Below are 16,995 nucleotides of genomic sequence, written 5' to 3'. Positions count from 1 at the left end.
GTTGGTCGACATTTCCTTGCCGTTTGTATGCAAGACAAGTTTGGGCCAAAACCATTCGGACAAAAGTCCACGGTTTTGTTGACCAACAATCCGATCATGTGTACGTGGCTTTAGGGGTTGATTTACTAAAGCCAAGGCTATTCACGTTCCAAGGGAAGCTTCACTTTTCAAGGGAATTTTCCCCAGAGTGAATGTGGTGAAGTTTCACTTTGAAAAGAATACCCAATCACATGAAAGGAATATAAGAAAAACAGCATTTTTGCTTGCACATGATTGGACGAGGGAAATCAGCAGAGCTTCACTACATTCAGCTTTGAAAATAATTCCCTTGCAAGGGAAAAGTCTGTTTGCCATAAGTAAGTAAACCCCTTAGTGTTAATGTTATGATAGGTGTTGTAGATAGCTGTATAGCTGATAGTTGGAGTGGCCTTGACACTTACTATGCCTTTACTTTCCTTCTTGTTGCCAAAAGTCGTTTGTTCAGTAGTGCAGTGCAAAGTTTTCAGTGCGTAAAATAATACATGGAGTACAATCATTTTTGAATTTGCATGACTTCTGCAGTCCCTTATTCTGCTTTTTGGATACACTGCTAAAGAAAACCTCTACAGACTTATGAGGGTTTAATCAGTGTACCATTGCAAGCAGGAAGGCAGTAAATACAAATTGTGCTGCCCATAACAATCCACCAGAATCCATCATGTACTGCCCTTACCTAAACAAAGTGAATTCAGATTGGTTGCTGGCGCGACTATGCTTTGTACTTTGCACATAACTTTGTTTATTGAATAAGCAGCATCTACTTTTGGTATACATTGCAATTGCAAGAGCTGTAAATCTTGCAAGTCACACGGGCTTCCTAAAGTACTCATGTATATCCACTGCAATGACTGACTATCTAGCTTACAGCTCTGACAGCTAAAACTCTATTAAATATTAGAAGATGTGATATGTCAGCGATCCGCTGTCAGTCTTCCTAACTCATGGAAAGGGTGGCACTGACAATAAGTATCTGATTTACTAAGGTTGTATGCTCTCTTGCCGGTCCATTGATCGGTTCTCTGATTTACTTGAAGTGCACACACACCTGCCTTGAGACTTTGTTCTTGTGAATTTGCTAAAATCATGCAGGGATCCATTATTTTGGAATTGCATATTACCAACTGGACATCTTCCTGCTTTCAGGATTAGAAGGTGGGATGATAAAATTGAACAAACCTTTTTTATAAAGTTGGATTTATTTTTCCTAAGGGCTAGTTCACACCACAAAAATGCACTCCGGATAGGTTGCAGATGAGTTTTTGCTCACAGTTTACACCACAAGCAGTTCCGGTGTATTGATATGTTTTGCTGTCTTCCAATACAGTTCTGTGCAGAATGCAGCATGTTCTACTTTTTTTTCTACATTGGAAACTGACAGGAACTGACTGCACCAGTGTAAACTAGTGCCATTGGAATACATGGAGAATCGCTGTGCGTGCATTTTTCATGCAGAAAAAAAAAACACACTGGACTGCATTTGGTGTGAACTAGCACTAAATTCTGTAATTCAATTTGGCTTAGAAAATGTAGCATGATGAGTTAATGATAAATTATGTCATATCTATATTGATTAAACCTATGCTATTGTCCTACTTCAGTGGTTCTCAACTCAAGACCCACTAGCAGGCAGGGTTTGCAAGATAACTGAAATACATCACAAGTGATATCATTTGCTTCTCAGTGATTCTAGTCTGGATCTCCCAAGGTAATATATACCTTTCCATACTCTGGCCTGTTAGTGGGTCCTAAGAACCACTTTATCTACTCATTCAACAATTGCCGTGCAATGTCTGGAACCAAAGGTTGGTGGGTTTGGGTAGAGATTCTACACCTGGGAATGATCCCAGACTTTTGTACTCATGTGAACTAGCAATGTGTCCAGGTCCAGTGATAGATGGCCAGATAGATTGTAAAGAGATGACTATAAATGATTTCCATTATCTATTTTTCCTAATTGCAAGTGAAGCAGATTTGAAGGGATTTGGGTCGCAGTTGTGTTTGTGATGGGTTGCCACATGACTATGGAGTAAATATAGCCTACTTTGTCCAAGTAGGAAATCGGACGAGAGTGATATAGAACACTTTTTCAATGTTTCAAATAGTATACTACCGCGATCTGAGATGTACTGTAGTTTTAACGATGTAGTTAAAGGTGTTGTAAAGCCTCCTTTTGTTTAACTTAATGCATCCTATCCCCGCGAGCTCGCGCAGCAAAGAAAACGCATACGTAAGTAAACGGTGCACAAATCATACATGTGAGGTATTGCCGCAATCGTCAGATCGAGAGCAATAATTCTAGCATGAGAGCTCCTCTGTAACTCTAACCTGGTAACCATAAAAAAATTCAAGCATTACCTATGGAGATTTTTAGGTACCGTAGTTTTGTCACCATTCTACTCGGCATAACATCATCTTTCACATTATACAAAAAAAATGGGTTAACTTCACTGTTTTTTTGTTTTGTTTTTTATTCATGAAAGTGTCCCTTTTCCCAAAAAGTTACATTTAAAACACCGCTGCACAAATACCATTTGATATAAAATATTGCAACTATCTACTCTATAGATTCTCTGCTAAAAAATATATATAATGTTTGGGGGTTCTAAGTCATTTCCTAGCAAAAAAATACAGATTTTAACTTGTAAACACCAAATGTCAGAAATAGGCTTAGGCGTGAAAGGGATATACATTGATTTGACATTTGAACTTGTATGTAAAACCATATGTAAGGATTTATTTTGTGATTTTGGGAATAGTAAAACACAAGTCATTTTTTCTATCTTTTTATGTCACATATTCTGTTGGGCACTGCCAAGTCCTAGACCAGTGATGGCGAACCTTGGCACCCCAGATGTTTTGGAACTACATTTTCCCATGATGCTTATGCAGTGTAGTGGAGCATCATAGGAAATTTAGTTCCAAAATATCTGGGGTGCCAAGGTTCACCATCACTGTCTTAGACTATAGTGGAGAGCTGGCCATAGTTACAAAGATATATAGTTAGTGTGGTTGAAAAAGGAAAAAAAAGTTCATCCAGCTCAACCAAATACACGTAGAGGAAAACAAAAGGTTTTCAACAGGCACACAAATTTCTCCCAGGAGCCAAATTTTTTTTGCAAATAAATCCAATTAGAAAAATGTGTGAGGATAAAAACTGTATGAATCTTGGATGAACACATTTATAAACAGACCTCTAACAATTGATTCTTTATGAGTTCAGCAATTTCCAATGATCTCCTGTTTAAACATTCAGTGGAGGCTTTTTTTTCAGAATTGACTTTTTAAACAATATTTTTTTCATTCAACTATACATCCAGTGCACTTTCTGAGGGATATGATACCAATACATGTATGGCTAGTTTTATATAGAGTTTATGGCTTCTGTATATTCCTAATAGACTTTGAGGACAGATAAAAACACTGAGGTTGTCTACAGCTCAGGAAGGTGGGGAGAATATATGGCTGCCATATACAAAGGTGGAGACCATGTGAAACACTATAGGGGTTGATTTACCAAAACTGAAGAGTGAAAAATCTGGTGTAGCTCTTCATAGAAATTGGTTTCCAGGTTTTAATTTTCATTCAAAGCCTAATTGAACAATCTGAAGTTAGAAGCTGATACCATGCACAGCTGCACCAGATTTTGCACATTCCAGTTTTGGTAACTCAACCCCTCGTACTCCATACTCAACATGGTTGTTCAGGGCTGCTGAAAGAAAGCAGTTTCCATACAACTGACATCCCTACTTAACAAATTGCATATGCTGTGTGTGTCTACATTCCCCCACAGAGCCTCTATAGTCACATTCAGAGATGGTTTATAAAACTGAGACTCCAGTCAAAAATTTAAATAATTAAAAATAAATAATAAAAATTTCCAATGATCTCATGTTTAAATGTTCAATGGAAGCTTTTTTTTTCAGAATTGATTTTTTTAATTTTCTTTTAAACTGAGATTCCACTCAAAAATGTAAAAAAAAATGAATAGCCCATTATCTAAATAAAAAAAAACGGACTTCTTATTTTAACAGACTTATTACTGCTGTAATACTTTCAATCCAGAGTTGTCACCCACAGTATTTATTTTTCTAATACTTGTCCTCAGGTCTTCTAGGCTGAATGACTACCAGCATGAAATGATTGGCTCCTCATGCTGCTTTTTCCTCTCCTACTCTATGCTCTGCTGCACACAGACTGCAAGAGTCTGGTACCAAGTCAAATTCAAGTACTTATACTACTTACATTTAAAAAGAAAAATCATTATATATTGACTAATAGTGAAGAACACTAATTTGCGTTTTTTTTTATCTGCATAGAGTTCTGAGCAGTCTTGTTCTTCTGAACTATTAGGCTAGAAAGAGCTTTTACACAAGACATAGGACATTGCATCTTCTGTTCTGTAATAGACGACAGCTTTCTAATTGCTTTTAAATTATTTTGTTCTCATACAGCTCAATAATGGAAGCACCACGGATGGGAAAAGGTTTATTGGTAAAATAAAGAAAAAAAATAATAAAAAAAGCAAGTTTTCAAAATAGGCTAATATCTTCTTCTGACATTACCTTGTCATTTTAATATAATACTCCCATAAGATCAGAGGTAATAATTGCAGCTCCTAAGATGCCCAATTGGGTTTTGTCCGCCTCAACGGCTTATTAATTCTCACTGAGACATGATTCTTCAAACACATTACCTATTCTGCATTATTGCTAGAATGCAGGCAGCTTTAATTTCATAACAAGTGAGAAGTGATTAACGATAGTGCGGCAAGCGGAAGTATGATGGCAAAAAAGCACAGGTGCTCTTGTTTTTCCGGCTGCTTTGGTTTCATGCATTTTGTGCACCTTGCATTCTTGTAACGAGGTGGAGGGTATGCCCTTGAAAAACATGTGTTAAGCACCACTAATTCACCGCCAGCCCGCTGCCGCTGTTTGATATTCCTGGCTATATTGGAAATCCATCCGCAGCGCTTGCATGGCCCTCATTAAAGAGAAACTAAAATGAAAATAATAAATAAATAACACAAAATGCCACGGGAGAATATTCAGCAGGGAGCTGCACTAATGAGGAGTTACAGAGAAACCAGATTCAAATGCATAATTATTTTTAATTGAATGCTTTGTGGGGTTTCCATGTGTGAAGAGAAGACGGAATGTGTTTGAACTGGGATGCCACAGCTAAACCTTGTATCACAAGGAGCTGCGAGAGGAGGCAATATGTATCTGCTACCCTATTTCTTGTTAGAGGGAACAATAACATTACATATGGACATAAGCATCTGAGGCCCCCGGGTAATGACAGAGTACAAAAGCAGCACAGCAGGGGCATGTTTTCATGAGACAAGGTGATATCTGGTGCTGTTTTCTTTTCTTTTTTTTATTCATTTTGTTCATGCATGCATTATTTTGGATATGAAGAAAATGTATACGTTTTGCAGCAACCCTATCTTTTTTTCCCACCATATTATAATAGAAAATCGCAAGCTTTACTATTGCATGAGCGGTATACTTTGGGGCATGTAATTTAAAGCAACCTAGTCGCCAGATCTTTATTTCAACAATCCTACTCCATAAGAGTATGTGTGCATAGGAAAATCCAATGGAAAAAGTCCAATCGGATTATCGTGTGTGGGCTCTATTGGACTTTTTCCGTCGGAATTTCCGATGGAAAAAGTTTGAGAGCTGGATTTAAAATTGTATGACAACAAAATCCGATTTGACTTTTTCCAATTGTGTGTAGAGAATTCCGACACACAAAGTGGCACGCATGCTCATAAAAAATTTGGAGACCAAAGCTATTGGCTACTGGCCTCTACATAGTCCCGTGGTACGTTAAGAATGTCACCTCGTTCCGAACGATCGGATTTTCCGACAACTTTGTGCGACCATGTGTATGCAAGACTAGTTTCGGCCAAAATCTGTCAGAAAAAATCTGACGGATTTTGCGGTCGGAATGTCCGACCATGTGTATGGGGCATTATAGGGTGAGATAATGGTGCCCCGGGTAATATGATACCCAGAGGTTTTTTTTTTAGCAGCCAAGTAAATAAAATAAGTAAGTAAGTAAATAATAGGTACACTTAGAAAAATACGTTCTTTATAAAAAGTTATTGGCATACAATGTTTCCATAGTAGTTAAAATATGAGCTCTAAAGGGGGCATGCCCAAAAGTGCAAAGGATGTAAACACCCATTTGATTAGGGTCTTCTTCAGAGGATAGGTTTGCAGCAAACCTATCCTCTGAAGAAGACCTCAATCAAATGGGTCAAAGCGCGTCAGCCTTTGTCATACATTAGACAATTTTGTCATGTAATGCTGTGTACAATTCTGTGTTTGCATCCTTTGCACTTTTGGGCATGCCCCCTTTAGAGCTCATATTTTAACTACTATGGAAACATTGTATGCCAATAACATTTAATAAAGAATATGTTTTTCTAAATGTATCTACCATATCAAGAGTATATGTGCTTTTAAAATATTTTATGTGTTTTGTTTACCTGTAAGGTCTCCCTTGTGTAGACCTCCAAAAGCCCAGAGGCTGCTGCTGGGCACCGCCATCTTGGTTGTGATGTCAGCGGCCTGAGCAGACTCAAGTGGCCTTCACTCTTCCCCCATACCTACGTCAAAGGTAATGTAGGGAGGTGAGGGAAAGGACAGAGGAGCTGGGCCAGCACAATGAGTAATTAGACACTCCCAAATAAGAGAGGACTATGATGTGCAAGGAAGCAGGGACTGTTGTAGGGAATTAACTCTTCCTGAACTAATCCAATTTTCTAGCAAGTTCAAAACACATTGAAAGTTATAAAAGTTAGTTATAGAAAGAAATAACACTGCAAGTAACCATTTTAAATATTTTATTTCAGGCTTTTAGGCTAATTGCACACTAGGGCTCTTCTAAAACCCTTTCTCCTGGCAGGAGACAAGCAGCTTCAACAACGCACCTATAGAAACAGCTGTGTGCATGAGCTCATTGATAGTCCTGTGTTTAGATGCAAACAAAACTATACTGGAACTGGAACAATAGCAAGATTATAACCTCTAAAATACAGATCCATCCAAACACATAAAAATAGAGAAAAATTAGTTTACACTTACATCGATTGCCTCCACTCTGTGATCCGATTCGGTGGCGTGACGTCACTGCGCAAACTCTACCCGACATGTGTTTTGTGCCATAATGAGTCCTCAGGGGCCTCAAATGGACTTTTATTTATGAACTTTTTTGGATTGTTTATTTATCACATTTTGCTGGTTTGATTAGTTTGAAATCCAGCGGATATATGCATAATATATAATACATAATATAATATGCATATTCAAACCAGTATATTATATTATTGAACTTTAACACAGTATTTCATTTTATTCACATATTTGACCACAAATAATTTATGTTATTTGGAGCGCTGCAATTTGTATAATTTTTCCAGGATTTTTTTGTGTGTAGCACCGGCTTTTTCTCAATTTTGAACAAAATTATATGCTGTGCTCATCTGAATGCAGCATGTGAATGAGCCCTAGTGTGCAAAAACAAGAAGCGATTGCACAAGGTAAGAAATTACCTTTTAAAAAAATGAAATGACATTGAGTTCAGCTATAATTTTGAAGTCTTGCATTTTTAAATGGAAAGTTAACTTATTTTTAAATTCTTTTTTTACTTGACAGCTAAAATTCCCAGAAGGGTCATATCACAAACAAAGACAATTTATTAGAATTGTATATACGATGTAAACCTGACAGGGAAAGCTGACATTTTTACATTAGAAGTAAAACAAGAAAATATTTCCATTTAAACAACTTAGGTGTCCGGAGGGACACTTTCTGATGCTCTGTTGTTTTATTGAGGACTTGAAAATGCAAAATCTTCTAACCAAGTAATAGAGAAATGGGAGTTAAAAAGAGCCAGGAGTCATTAAAAGGTAGTGTTTAATTGTCAATTGATTTCTCTTTTTTGTAATTTTCAGGACAAGTTGCATGTGCTCTATAAGGTAGATCAGTCTCCAAATTTAAAGCGGTTGTAAACCACTGGACATTTTTTTTTTGTACCTGCAAGTCATAATGTGCTAGTATGCATCTCATACTAGTAAATTATAGTAAATGTGCCTTAAAACAAAGCTCTTCTAGTGCAGAGATGTTAACGCTGCAGACGCTCTCATTCACACCCCATCACTTCCATGCATGTGACTGTTTTTGACAAGTCCTTTATTAAAAATGAAAAATGTCCCCCGTCGTAGCTCCAACATGTCTTCTTTCTCTGGTACCGATGTCTTCTTCCTCTGGTAGTTTCTTCTCTCCTGGTGCTGCCTTCTCCGTGAGCTGTCTTCTCTTTGTGCTGTCTTCTCCTTGTGCTGTCTTCTCTTTGTGCTGTCTTCTCCTTGTGCTGTCTTCTCCTTGTGCTGTCTTCTCTTTGTGCTGTCTTCTCCTTGTGCTGTCTTCTACTTGAGCTGTCTTATCCTTGAGCTGTCTTTTCCTTCTGCTGCCTTCTCCTTGTGCTGTCTTCTCCTTGAGCTGTTTTCTTCCTCGCCGTCGATTAAGCTAAAACAAAAAAAGCTGATTTTCTAACACTGTCTTTCTCTGTTGTGTTGTCTCCCGCTGTCTGCCTTTTCTTATATAGCCATGGCACGTGGCCATCCAATAACATCACCCAGAGAACCGCCCCTTGTGACGTCATGTGATAGCACAATGGCTGGGTTCTCCAGGTGATGTCATTGGATGGCCACGTCCCATCTAAGGTTTAAATGTCTCTATGGTGAAATTATACAACGGTAAAGACATTTGTTCACAGGCGGGGACACAAACAAAAACACACATTATGGGGGATTTACTAAAACTGGAGTGCACAGAATGTGGTGCAGCTGCGTGTAGTAACCAATCAGCTTCTAACTTCAGCTTGTTCAATTAAGCTTTGACAATAAAACCTAGAAACTGATTGGTTAATTTGCAGGGCTGCACCAGATTTTGTGTGCTCCAGTTTAACCACTTAAAGACCGATCCTCTTTTTGAGATTTGTTGTTTACAAGTTAAAAACTGTTTTTTTTTGCTAGAAAATTTCTTAGAACCCCCAAAAATTATACTTTTTTTTCTAACACCCCAGAGAATAATAAAATAAATAAATAAATAAAATATACTTTCCGTCACACTGTATTTGCACAGCGGTCTTACAAGCCCACTTTTTTGGAAAAAATACACTTTTTTAAATTAAAAAAATAAGACAAGAGTAAAGTTAGCCCAATTTTTTTTTCATATTCTGAAAGATGATGTTATGCTGAGTAAACTGATACCCAACATGTCACGCTTCAAAATTGCGCCCCGCTCGTGGAATGGTGACAAACTTTTACCCTTTAAAATCTCCATAGGCGATGTTTAAAAAATTCTAGAGGTTTCATGTTTTGAGCTACAGAGGATGTCTTGGGCTAGAATTATTGCTCTTGCTCTACTGATCGCGGTGATATCTGACATGTGTGGTTTGAACACCGTTTTCATGGTGCGCTACTCACGTATGCGTTCGCTTCTGCACGCGAGCTCGGCGTGACTGGGTGCATTTTAAAAAAAAAATCTTATTTATTTTACCTTTTATTTTAAATTTTTACACTGTTCTTTAAAAAAAATGGTGTCAGTTTTATTCCTATTACAAGGAATGTAAACATCCCTTGTAATAGAAAAAAAGCATGACAGGACCTCTTAAATATGAGATCTGGAGTCAAAAAGACCTCAGAAGATCTCATATTTACACTAAAATGCAAGAAAAAAAAGAAAAATAATGTTATCATTTAAACATTTTTTTAGACTATGGGCGGAAGTGAAGTTTTTTTTTTGCCCTGTAATGTTATGGAGATGGGAGGAGGTCATCTTCCCCTCACTCGTCTCCATACCAAGCAAGGGGAAACATCCGATCACTTCCGCCGCTGGCAACGGCTCAGGTAAGTGGCAGAGGGCCCGGAGCATGCATATCGGAAAGCGGACCGCCGGCCAAAGAAGAGGATACCGGGGTTATGGCAGTTAACTGCTTCCATAATAATGGTATTCCTCTTCAAACTTAGGACATATATCGGCATGCGGCGGTCTGTAAGTGGTTAAGTAAATCTCCCCCATTGTGTAAGTGCAAGCAGTGAGAGCCCCTCATCTCTAGTGATCCATTTGTTCGGTGTATATGCTCTCTGTGGTGAATGACCTCCTAATTACATATATCATTACTCATTTATTTGTGACATTTATTTGTGACACTCATTGCTGCAGAGATAAGAGATGGTTTAAAGAAAGAAAACTGGGAGAAAATGCTACAGTGTAGAGCAGTGGTAAAATTGTGTAACTTTTGCGTCTACTAAGTGCAACACATTAATTTTTTTCTTGTTTTAATAAAAATGTCAAGAATTTTTTTCCCTATGCTAGAAATCAGATACAAGTAAAGGTCAAATGGATTTCTAATACATGGCTTTAAACACTCATACACTTTGTGCTGCATGGGGGTTGTGCAGATCTGTCACTTGCTGTCACTGTAATTTTTCCCAGTGGCATGGACTTGACAAATCGATTGTCAGGGAAAGGTCTGAACCTCTGAGAAAGCAGCACATTAGGAACCATTCATCATATGGCTTCTGCCACATAGTTAACTATTTTGTAAGCTCCCCATATGCAGTACATAGTTGCCCCCAACATCTGTACAGTTGTAAAGTTAAATTACACAATTCCTTTGCACAAATGTAACTTGGTATACCTATTGCAGCACAAGGGATTATGCACTAAAGAGACTGAAACAAGAAACCTTCTTAATATTAATTATATTTTTTTACTAAAAAACAGCTTACCAATAATAGTCATTATTTGATTGATATTACATCAAGGGAACCCATAGTCTCAGGCTTGATTCACACTTATGCTTTTTGCATTTTGCAGATTTGCACTACAGCCCATTTAACATGATTTTCTATGGAACACGTTCTGTAGAGCAAATCTGCAAAATACAAAAAGCATTAAAAATGCATAGGTGTGAATCAAGCCTTAGACAGGTATGCATTTCGGTAAAGGCAGCCTGGGCTAGAGCTTAGAACAGTAAGATTTTAGGAAACTCTTGAATTTATTATTTTCTCATGCCTTTCTTATTTTTAAAAGTACATGAATCGGGGCCCCCCTGGGCTCTCTATTAAAGATACCAACTTTATTTTACTTCAAGCTGTGTTTTTCATACACTAAATTTGTATCCACAGCAATTTTGTTTATACCTGTTTCCATCAAAAATAACCATCTACCTGCTCTGTGCAATTGTTTTGCACAGGGCAGCCCAGATCCTCCTCTTCTCAGGTTCCTCATCTGTGTTTCCTTTAAAGTTGAAATCCAGAAAATGTTATTTGTCAAAAGCACACTGACCATCCAACAGTGAGACTAAAAATATCAACAGGGAGATTGGGATCCCTTAATATTGGTAATAGGAGGTGTACATGACCAGGAACTCAAGTACTAAAATCTCACCAAAACAGTTCTTAATAGATAATTAATATAAATTGTCTGCTTGGTTGGCCTTCCTGTGTTTTTTTTTTTTTTTTAAACACAAAAATATTGGTTTTGGGTGGACTGGCCTTTTGATGCATATATTTTACATATAACAAATGCAGGGTTTTCATTTGTTCTGTCAATTGATGGTAAATGGGTAGCGTCTGGTTTAGGGGTTTATCTGACCAATTGTATGGTTTATCAAAAGCTTAACATTTAATTTACAATTAGATCTCATTAGAAGTACAAAACGTAATTAAACGTTTAAGGCAAACTTAAGTTCTTTGTGCTAGAATTAAATGCTGAACTCCAGACAGAAAAAGTCAGACGGAAGCTTTTCATCGTATATTCCGATGGTGTGTATGCCTCATCAGACTTTTTACATCGGAAATTCTGACAGAGCTAGAAATAGAACATGTTCTCGTCTGTATGCTGTTACGACGGACCAAAAACGACGCATGTTCTGAAGCAAGTACGAGACGGAAGCTATTGGCTACTGGCTATTGAACTTACTTTTTCTAGTCCCGTCGTACATGCTGTACGTCACCACGTTCTTGACGATCGGACTTTGGTGTGATCGTGTCTACACATGACAGTTTCAGCGGAACTCCGTCGGAACACTGTTGGAAAAACCCTCAGAGTTTATTCCCATGGGAAAACCAGTCGTGTGTACAAGGCATAAGGCCTCAATCACACGGGCGATTACATGCCTGCCCTATGCAGGTGCATGCAGGTGTGGATCCCCAAACTCACACTGTGTGCTTTTTGGAGACCTCCACCCGTATGTTATATTGGGACACTGTGGCTGTGTCGGTGCAGATGCATGTCCTAATGGATAACAATGGGATGCCAGCACAAGAATGCACGCAACATCTGTGCATCCTCGTGCCAGTGAAAGACAACCCTTCATTGGGCATGTGAACGTGGCCTAACTAAAGTAGGTATGGATTTAAAAAAGGAACTTAAACTTAACTTCAAAATAGAATTAGACCCCTTTCACACTGAGGGCGTTTTGCAGGCGCTATAGCTTTAGAAATAGTGCCTGCAATCCGCCCTCAAACTGCTGCTCCATTCACTCCAGTGTGAAAGCCCGAGGGGTTTCACACTGGAGCGGTGCGCTGGCAGGACGTCAGGAAAAGTCCTGCCAGCAGCTTCTTTGGAGTGGTGAAGGAGCGGTGTGTTTACCGCTCCTCCACCGAAATCAACGAGGCAGCGCTGCATTACCGCCGGCAAAACGCCGCTATTGCAGCATATTGCGGGCGGTTTTAACCCTTTCTCGGCCGCTAGTGAGGGGTAAAAGCTCCCCACTAGCGGCTGAAATGCGCTGCAAATCCGACGCTATGGGCGGCTTGGTATGAAAGCCGTCTTAAAATTTTTTTTTTATGTAACTAGTGTAGGCAGCTGGACTTTCTTGATTTCTGTGTCTTCTAATCCCCTGTGTAGCAGTGCTTGGACTGATAGAGAGAGTGGGGCAGCCAAAAAGACATTGCTACATGAACCTTTACTGACAAGGGCCATAATGACAGGAGAAAAGAGCAGTGTGATGAGCTTATCAGTGTGCTTTTGCCCTCTTACTGTCCTGGCTGGGGGCAAGGAGATTACCAGAAAAAAAAACATTCACGAATGGAAGGAGTGCTAGTCTAAAGAATAAAAGAGCTTGGCTCAGGCTCTCAGCGGCTCTTTGAGATGCTGAGTCAACTGTCATTCCAGGCTCCTGGGTGAATCATAACCATATAGTCGTGATCTTTCCCCAGCCTGGACAGGCTCTGTGACATCAGCAGTGGGCTTCAGCCAGCTGTCAGCTGAAAACAGCTGACAGGAGTGCAGAATGAACTGCACTCATGTGATACACAGAAGAAGTACAGCCAAACAAGTTTCGGTTGTACTTCTCCTTTAAAATGGTTGTAAAATCTCAAAGTTTTTTTTGTACCTTCATGCATTCTACACATTAAAAAGTACACATTAAATGGAAATTGTTAGTTCTGTTCATCCATGAGAACATTTTTGGAGTTTGTCCCTTGTGTACCCCACTTAACTGTTGGATCAGGAGAGTTACTGGTCAGCAGTATCTACATGAACAATCAAGATACATTCCTATGTTTAAAATATATACATACTGTATAGCCAAAAGTTTCAGTTTTGGGTAGAGTAGGAATTTTTTTTGTTTGTTTTTAAAGCGGAGCTCCACCCTAAAGTGGAGCTTCCACTCATTGGAACCCTCCCCCCCTCCGGCGCCACAATTGGCACCTTTCAGGGGGGAGGGGGGTGTAGGTACCTGTACAGTACCTGTACCCATTTCCGGCATAGATATCTGCAGAAGCTACGCCCCTTTCCGCGGAATCTACGCCCCTTTCCGAAGGTCCCCTGCTGTCTGCTGGGAAACACACGAATCCCAGAGACAGTGGGGACCATCATTATTGCGCAGCGCGACTCACGCTTGCGCAGTAGGGAACCGGGAAATGAAGCCGCAAGGCTCCACTTGCTGATTCTCATACCCAAGATGGCGGCGGCAGCACCCGAGAGACGATCAAGAGATCGGCTTCGGGTGCGCTGGGCGGGTAAGTGTCATTATTTTAAAAGTCAGCAGCTGCAGTATTTGTAGCTGCTGGCTTTTAAAAAAAAAACGCAGACTCCCGATTTCACTTGATGGCTCTCACAGAGGCTGCCGGCCAGTAATTAGCTTCTTTACACAGGAAAGTTCAGTTTTGAGTCCATTCCAGCTCATTATTTCAACTAAAGCCCTGATAAAGGGGAGTTCTTTCTGACCTCTAAAATGCAATGGCTGTTTTTTTGTTTTGTTTTTTAGTATAAACTGATAAATTAATTTGGAATCTTTTATTCGCTGGTCTGGCTCTCCTTCCATTAGCACATGTTTTTGTTGTTATGACTTGCTGGAGTACCCACTGCAGGGAGGTCCATTGTGAGCAGCCTAACTTGAGCCAATGAGCTCTCCGTGTGTTTTTTTCCTCTCACTATTTTGTATGAACGCAAATCAAAGTCCCAGTGCCTCTTGGATGCTTTTTTTCTTTATTGGGGCAGGGAGGTGAACAGGCTGTTTTGTTTAAAGAAAAACATACCCCTTACCCCTAAATGATACAACAAGAGCACCTTTAAAATGTTTAGTAATGGCAATCTATAAACACTTACTTATGAATAATTAGTTATGAATAATATTCTTTGTATACCTTATTTTTCTTTCCTTCCCATTATTCTCATGGTGGCCATTTTTAATAAGGATACAAGAATCCATATCCTTTTATTTCCTGGAAATCAGTGTAGAACTCTGGGTCTGTCTCCTGGGACAGAAAGTTCCCAGGATGCGGTTGTAATACCAGGGTGACATCACCAGTTGCCTAATGAAACCAGGAAGTGGAAACAGTAATTGTAAGTAAAAGCAAAAAATGTTTGGTAAACAAATGAATGTAAGAAGATTTAATATCAGTATGCAGAGCTATATGCTACCGTAATTTTAGTGAAAGGAAGGAAAGGTCCACTTTAAGTGTAATAGAGTAAAGACATGCCCCCAATTTGTCTGTGCGGTTTGTCAGGGATGTGTAAATGTCAGGACTAGATGCACAGAACTTCAATTCTCATGCGACTAAACCAACTCCTGTACATGTATTCCCACCATATTTCTGTTTACCTTGAGTTCAGTTTTAATTGAAAACATTGATGATGTGATTGTACCCGAGCAGTTATGTTAATTATTTTTTGTTTTGTCTCAACAGCAAACATCTGTGACAATGAGTTGCTCCGCTGTCAAAATGGTGGGGTATGCCACAATAATATGAGGTGCCTATGTCCTTCTGGCTACACGGGCATACTATGTGAGAAACAGAAGTGTGAGGATACTGGAAGCTGCTCTTCGAAATCTGGACAAGAATCTATCTCCCATAACCTTTATCTAATCACCATGATAATTGTAACTCGGCTGTGCACTTTCTAAAGAACGTGATCTATGTACTGTAGGTTGTAATGAAGGATGACCTGAGTCTGGATGACATCAAAAAATGTAAAGGAATAAATAAACTATATTATAATAGAGAGGGCCTGACTGTACTAAGCCATATGTACCAATATGTGAATGAAAGATCCATGACTGTTATGATTCTGGCTCACAAGATGGCTGCCTGAGGGAATACTACTGCCATGGTAACAGAACCAGCTGTAAAGGCCTATATTAGAAAAAAAGGCCTTCACAACATGGTCATCAGAAACAGAACTGCTTCCATGGTAATTCCAGGTGTATGTAGCTTTGACCTACGTGGAATGCCCTAGCAAGACAGCTGCCTAAAGAGGACTGCTACCATGGCAGGATGAGCCGCATTGTTCAATTGCCCTTGACATGTTCCAAATGAAGAGGACAACAAGTGCTTGTTTGCCACTTCCACACGGTTATTGTACCTCTCTGCCCAGTGTGTGGATCAACCAAATAGCGTCATTCTTTGCTGCCAGTGCATTGTGGGTAAAGGAAAGCGACCATATTGGTCCCCTGATGCCCTTACACCTGTGCTTTTGTGAACGTCGCTCCGTATACCCTCGTTGGTCGAAAGATTTTATTTGTCCAATGTTAGTGGTGCACATAACTCCCTTCCTTGGCCCCATCTCTTTTAAGAGAATACTTCAAAGCTTGTATATCAAAGGTACGCCATGCTGATTAAAAAAAAAAAAAGAAAAGAAAAAAAAGGCGTATCATATCCAATATGAGAAAAGTCTAGAGATTAAGCAAAAATAAAATGTATTTATCCTTTTATATTCAAATGAAGTTATTTTTCTTGAAATAATGTAAAATGTAGATTTTTTGTATTATTGCAAATCCGTGTTTAACAGACAATCTATTAAGTGAAGTTCATCAAAATATCAGAAATATTTTTTTTTATTTTTTTTCCTTATATATTATATATCATTTTCATTTTATTGCTTTAATTATTTTAACCTTTTCACGGCTAGAGGGGCTCAATGTTCCCTGGGACCCCTTAAGTCGTAAACGGGTGAATTACTCAGAAAATCTTCCATAGGGAGCGTGTGCTGGTGTTCCGGAAAGCCACAAGTTTACATATACAAAATGTGTAATAATGTTCCACCAAAGGAAATTCTAAATGTTTTCTTGTTGTTTTAAAACACTGGAAGATTTCAAAGGAATAAAACATAACTAAAATGATTTAAGAAAAATGCAGTTTATTTATTTTGAAAGCTAAAGTACATTGAAATCAATTAAAAAGCAATGTTGTACATTTAGTGATTCTATGGCAGTTTGTGCAAGACAACAGAGGGCAACAAACAAGATTAAGAAAAGACATTTAAGAAAGGGAGCCAACAAAACGAGGTAAAACATTACTGATATGTTGGTCTTAAACAAAATGCGAACCTACAAGGTGCATACTTATAGCTATACATTTTTAATTATTGTTTACTACAGCCCTCAAACCCATACATATCTAGTAGGCAAAGGTTAGCAAAAGCTCCACTT

The 16,995-nt window shown here is 38.9% G+C and overlaps 1 protein-coding gene across 8 annotated transcripts in view; it reads left to right on the top strand.

Moving 5' to 3' along the window:
* The window catches only part of NTNG1 (netrin G1), a 411,337-nt gene extending 394,651 nt beyond the window's left edge, over positions 1–16,686 (top strand). For all 8 annotated transcript variants that reach the window (XM_077452777.1, XM_077452779.1, XM_077452778.1 and 5 more), the window contains one exon: positions 15,254–16,686. In XM_077452777.1, coding sequence (XP_077308903.1) covers positions 15,254–15,471 — 218 coding nt within the window. In that variant the 3' untranslated portion in view covers positions 15,472–16,686. The remainder of the gene's footprint in view (positions 1–15,253) is intronic.
* The last annotated feature ends 309 nt before the right edge of the window (positions 16,687–16,995 follow it).

This window comes from Lithobates pipiens, unplaced genomic scaffold (assembly GCF_037356315.1).
Source record: "Lithobates pipiens isolate NorthernLeopardFrog02 unplaced genomic scaffold, aLitPip1_a1.2 Scaffold_23, whole genome shotgun sequence".
In the NCBI taxonomy this organism is placed as follows: domain Eukaryota; kingdom Metazoa; phylum Chordata; class Amphibia; order Anura; family Ranidae; genus Lithobates; species Lithobates pipiens.
Note: the sequence above shows the minus strand (reverse complement) of the source record. Positions and strands in the feature narration are given on the sequence as shown.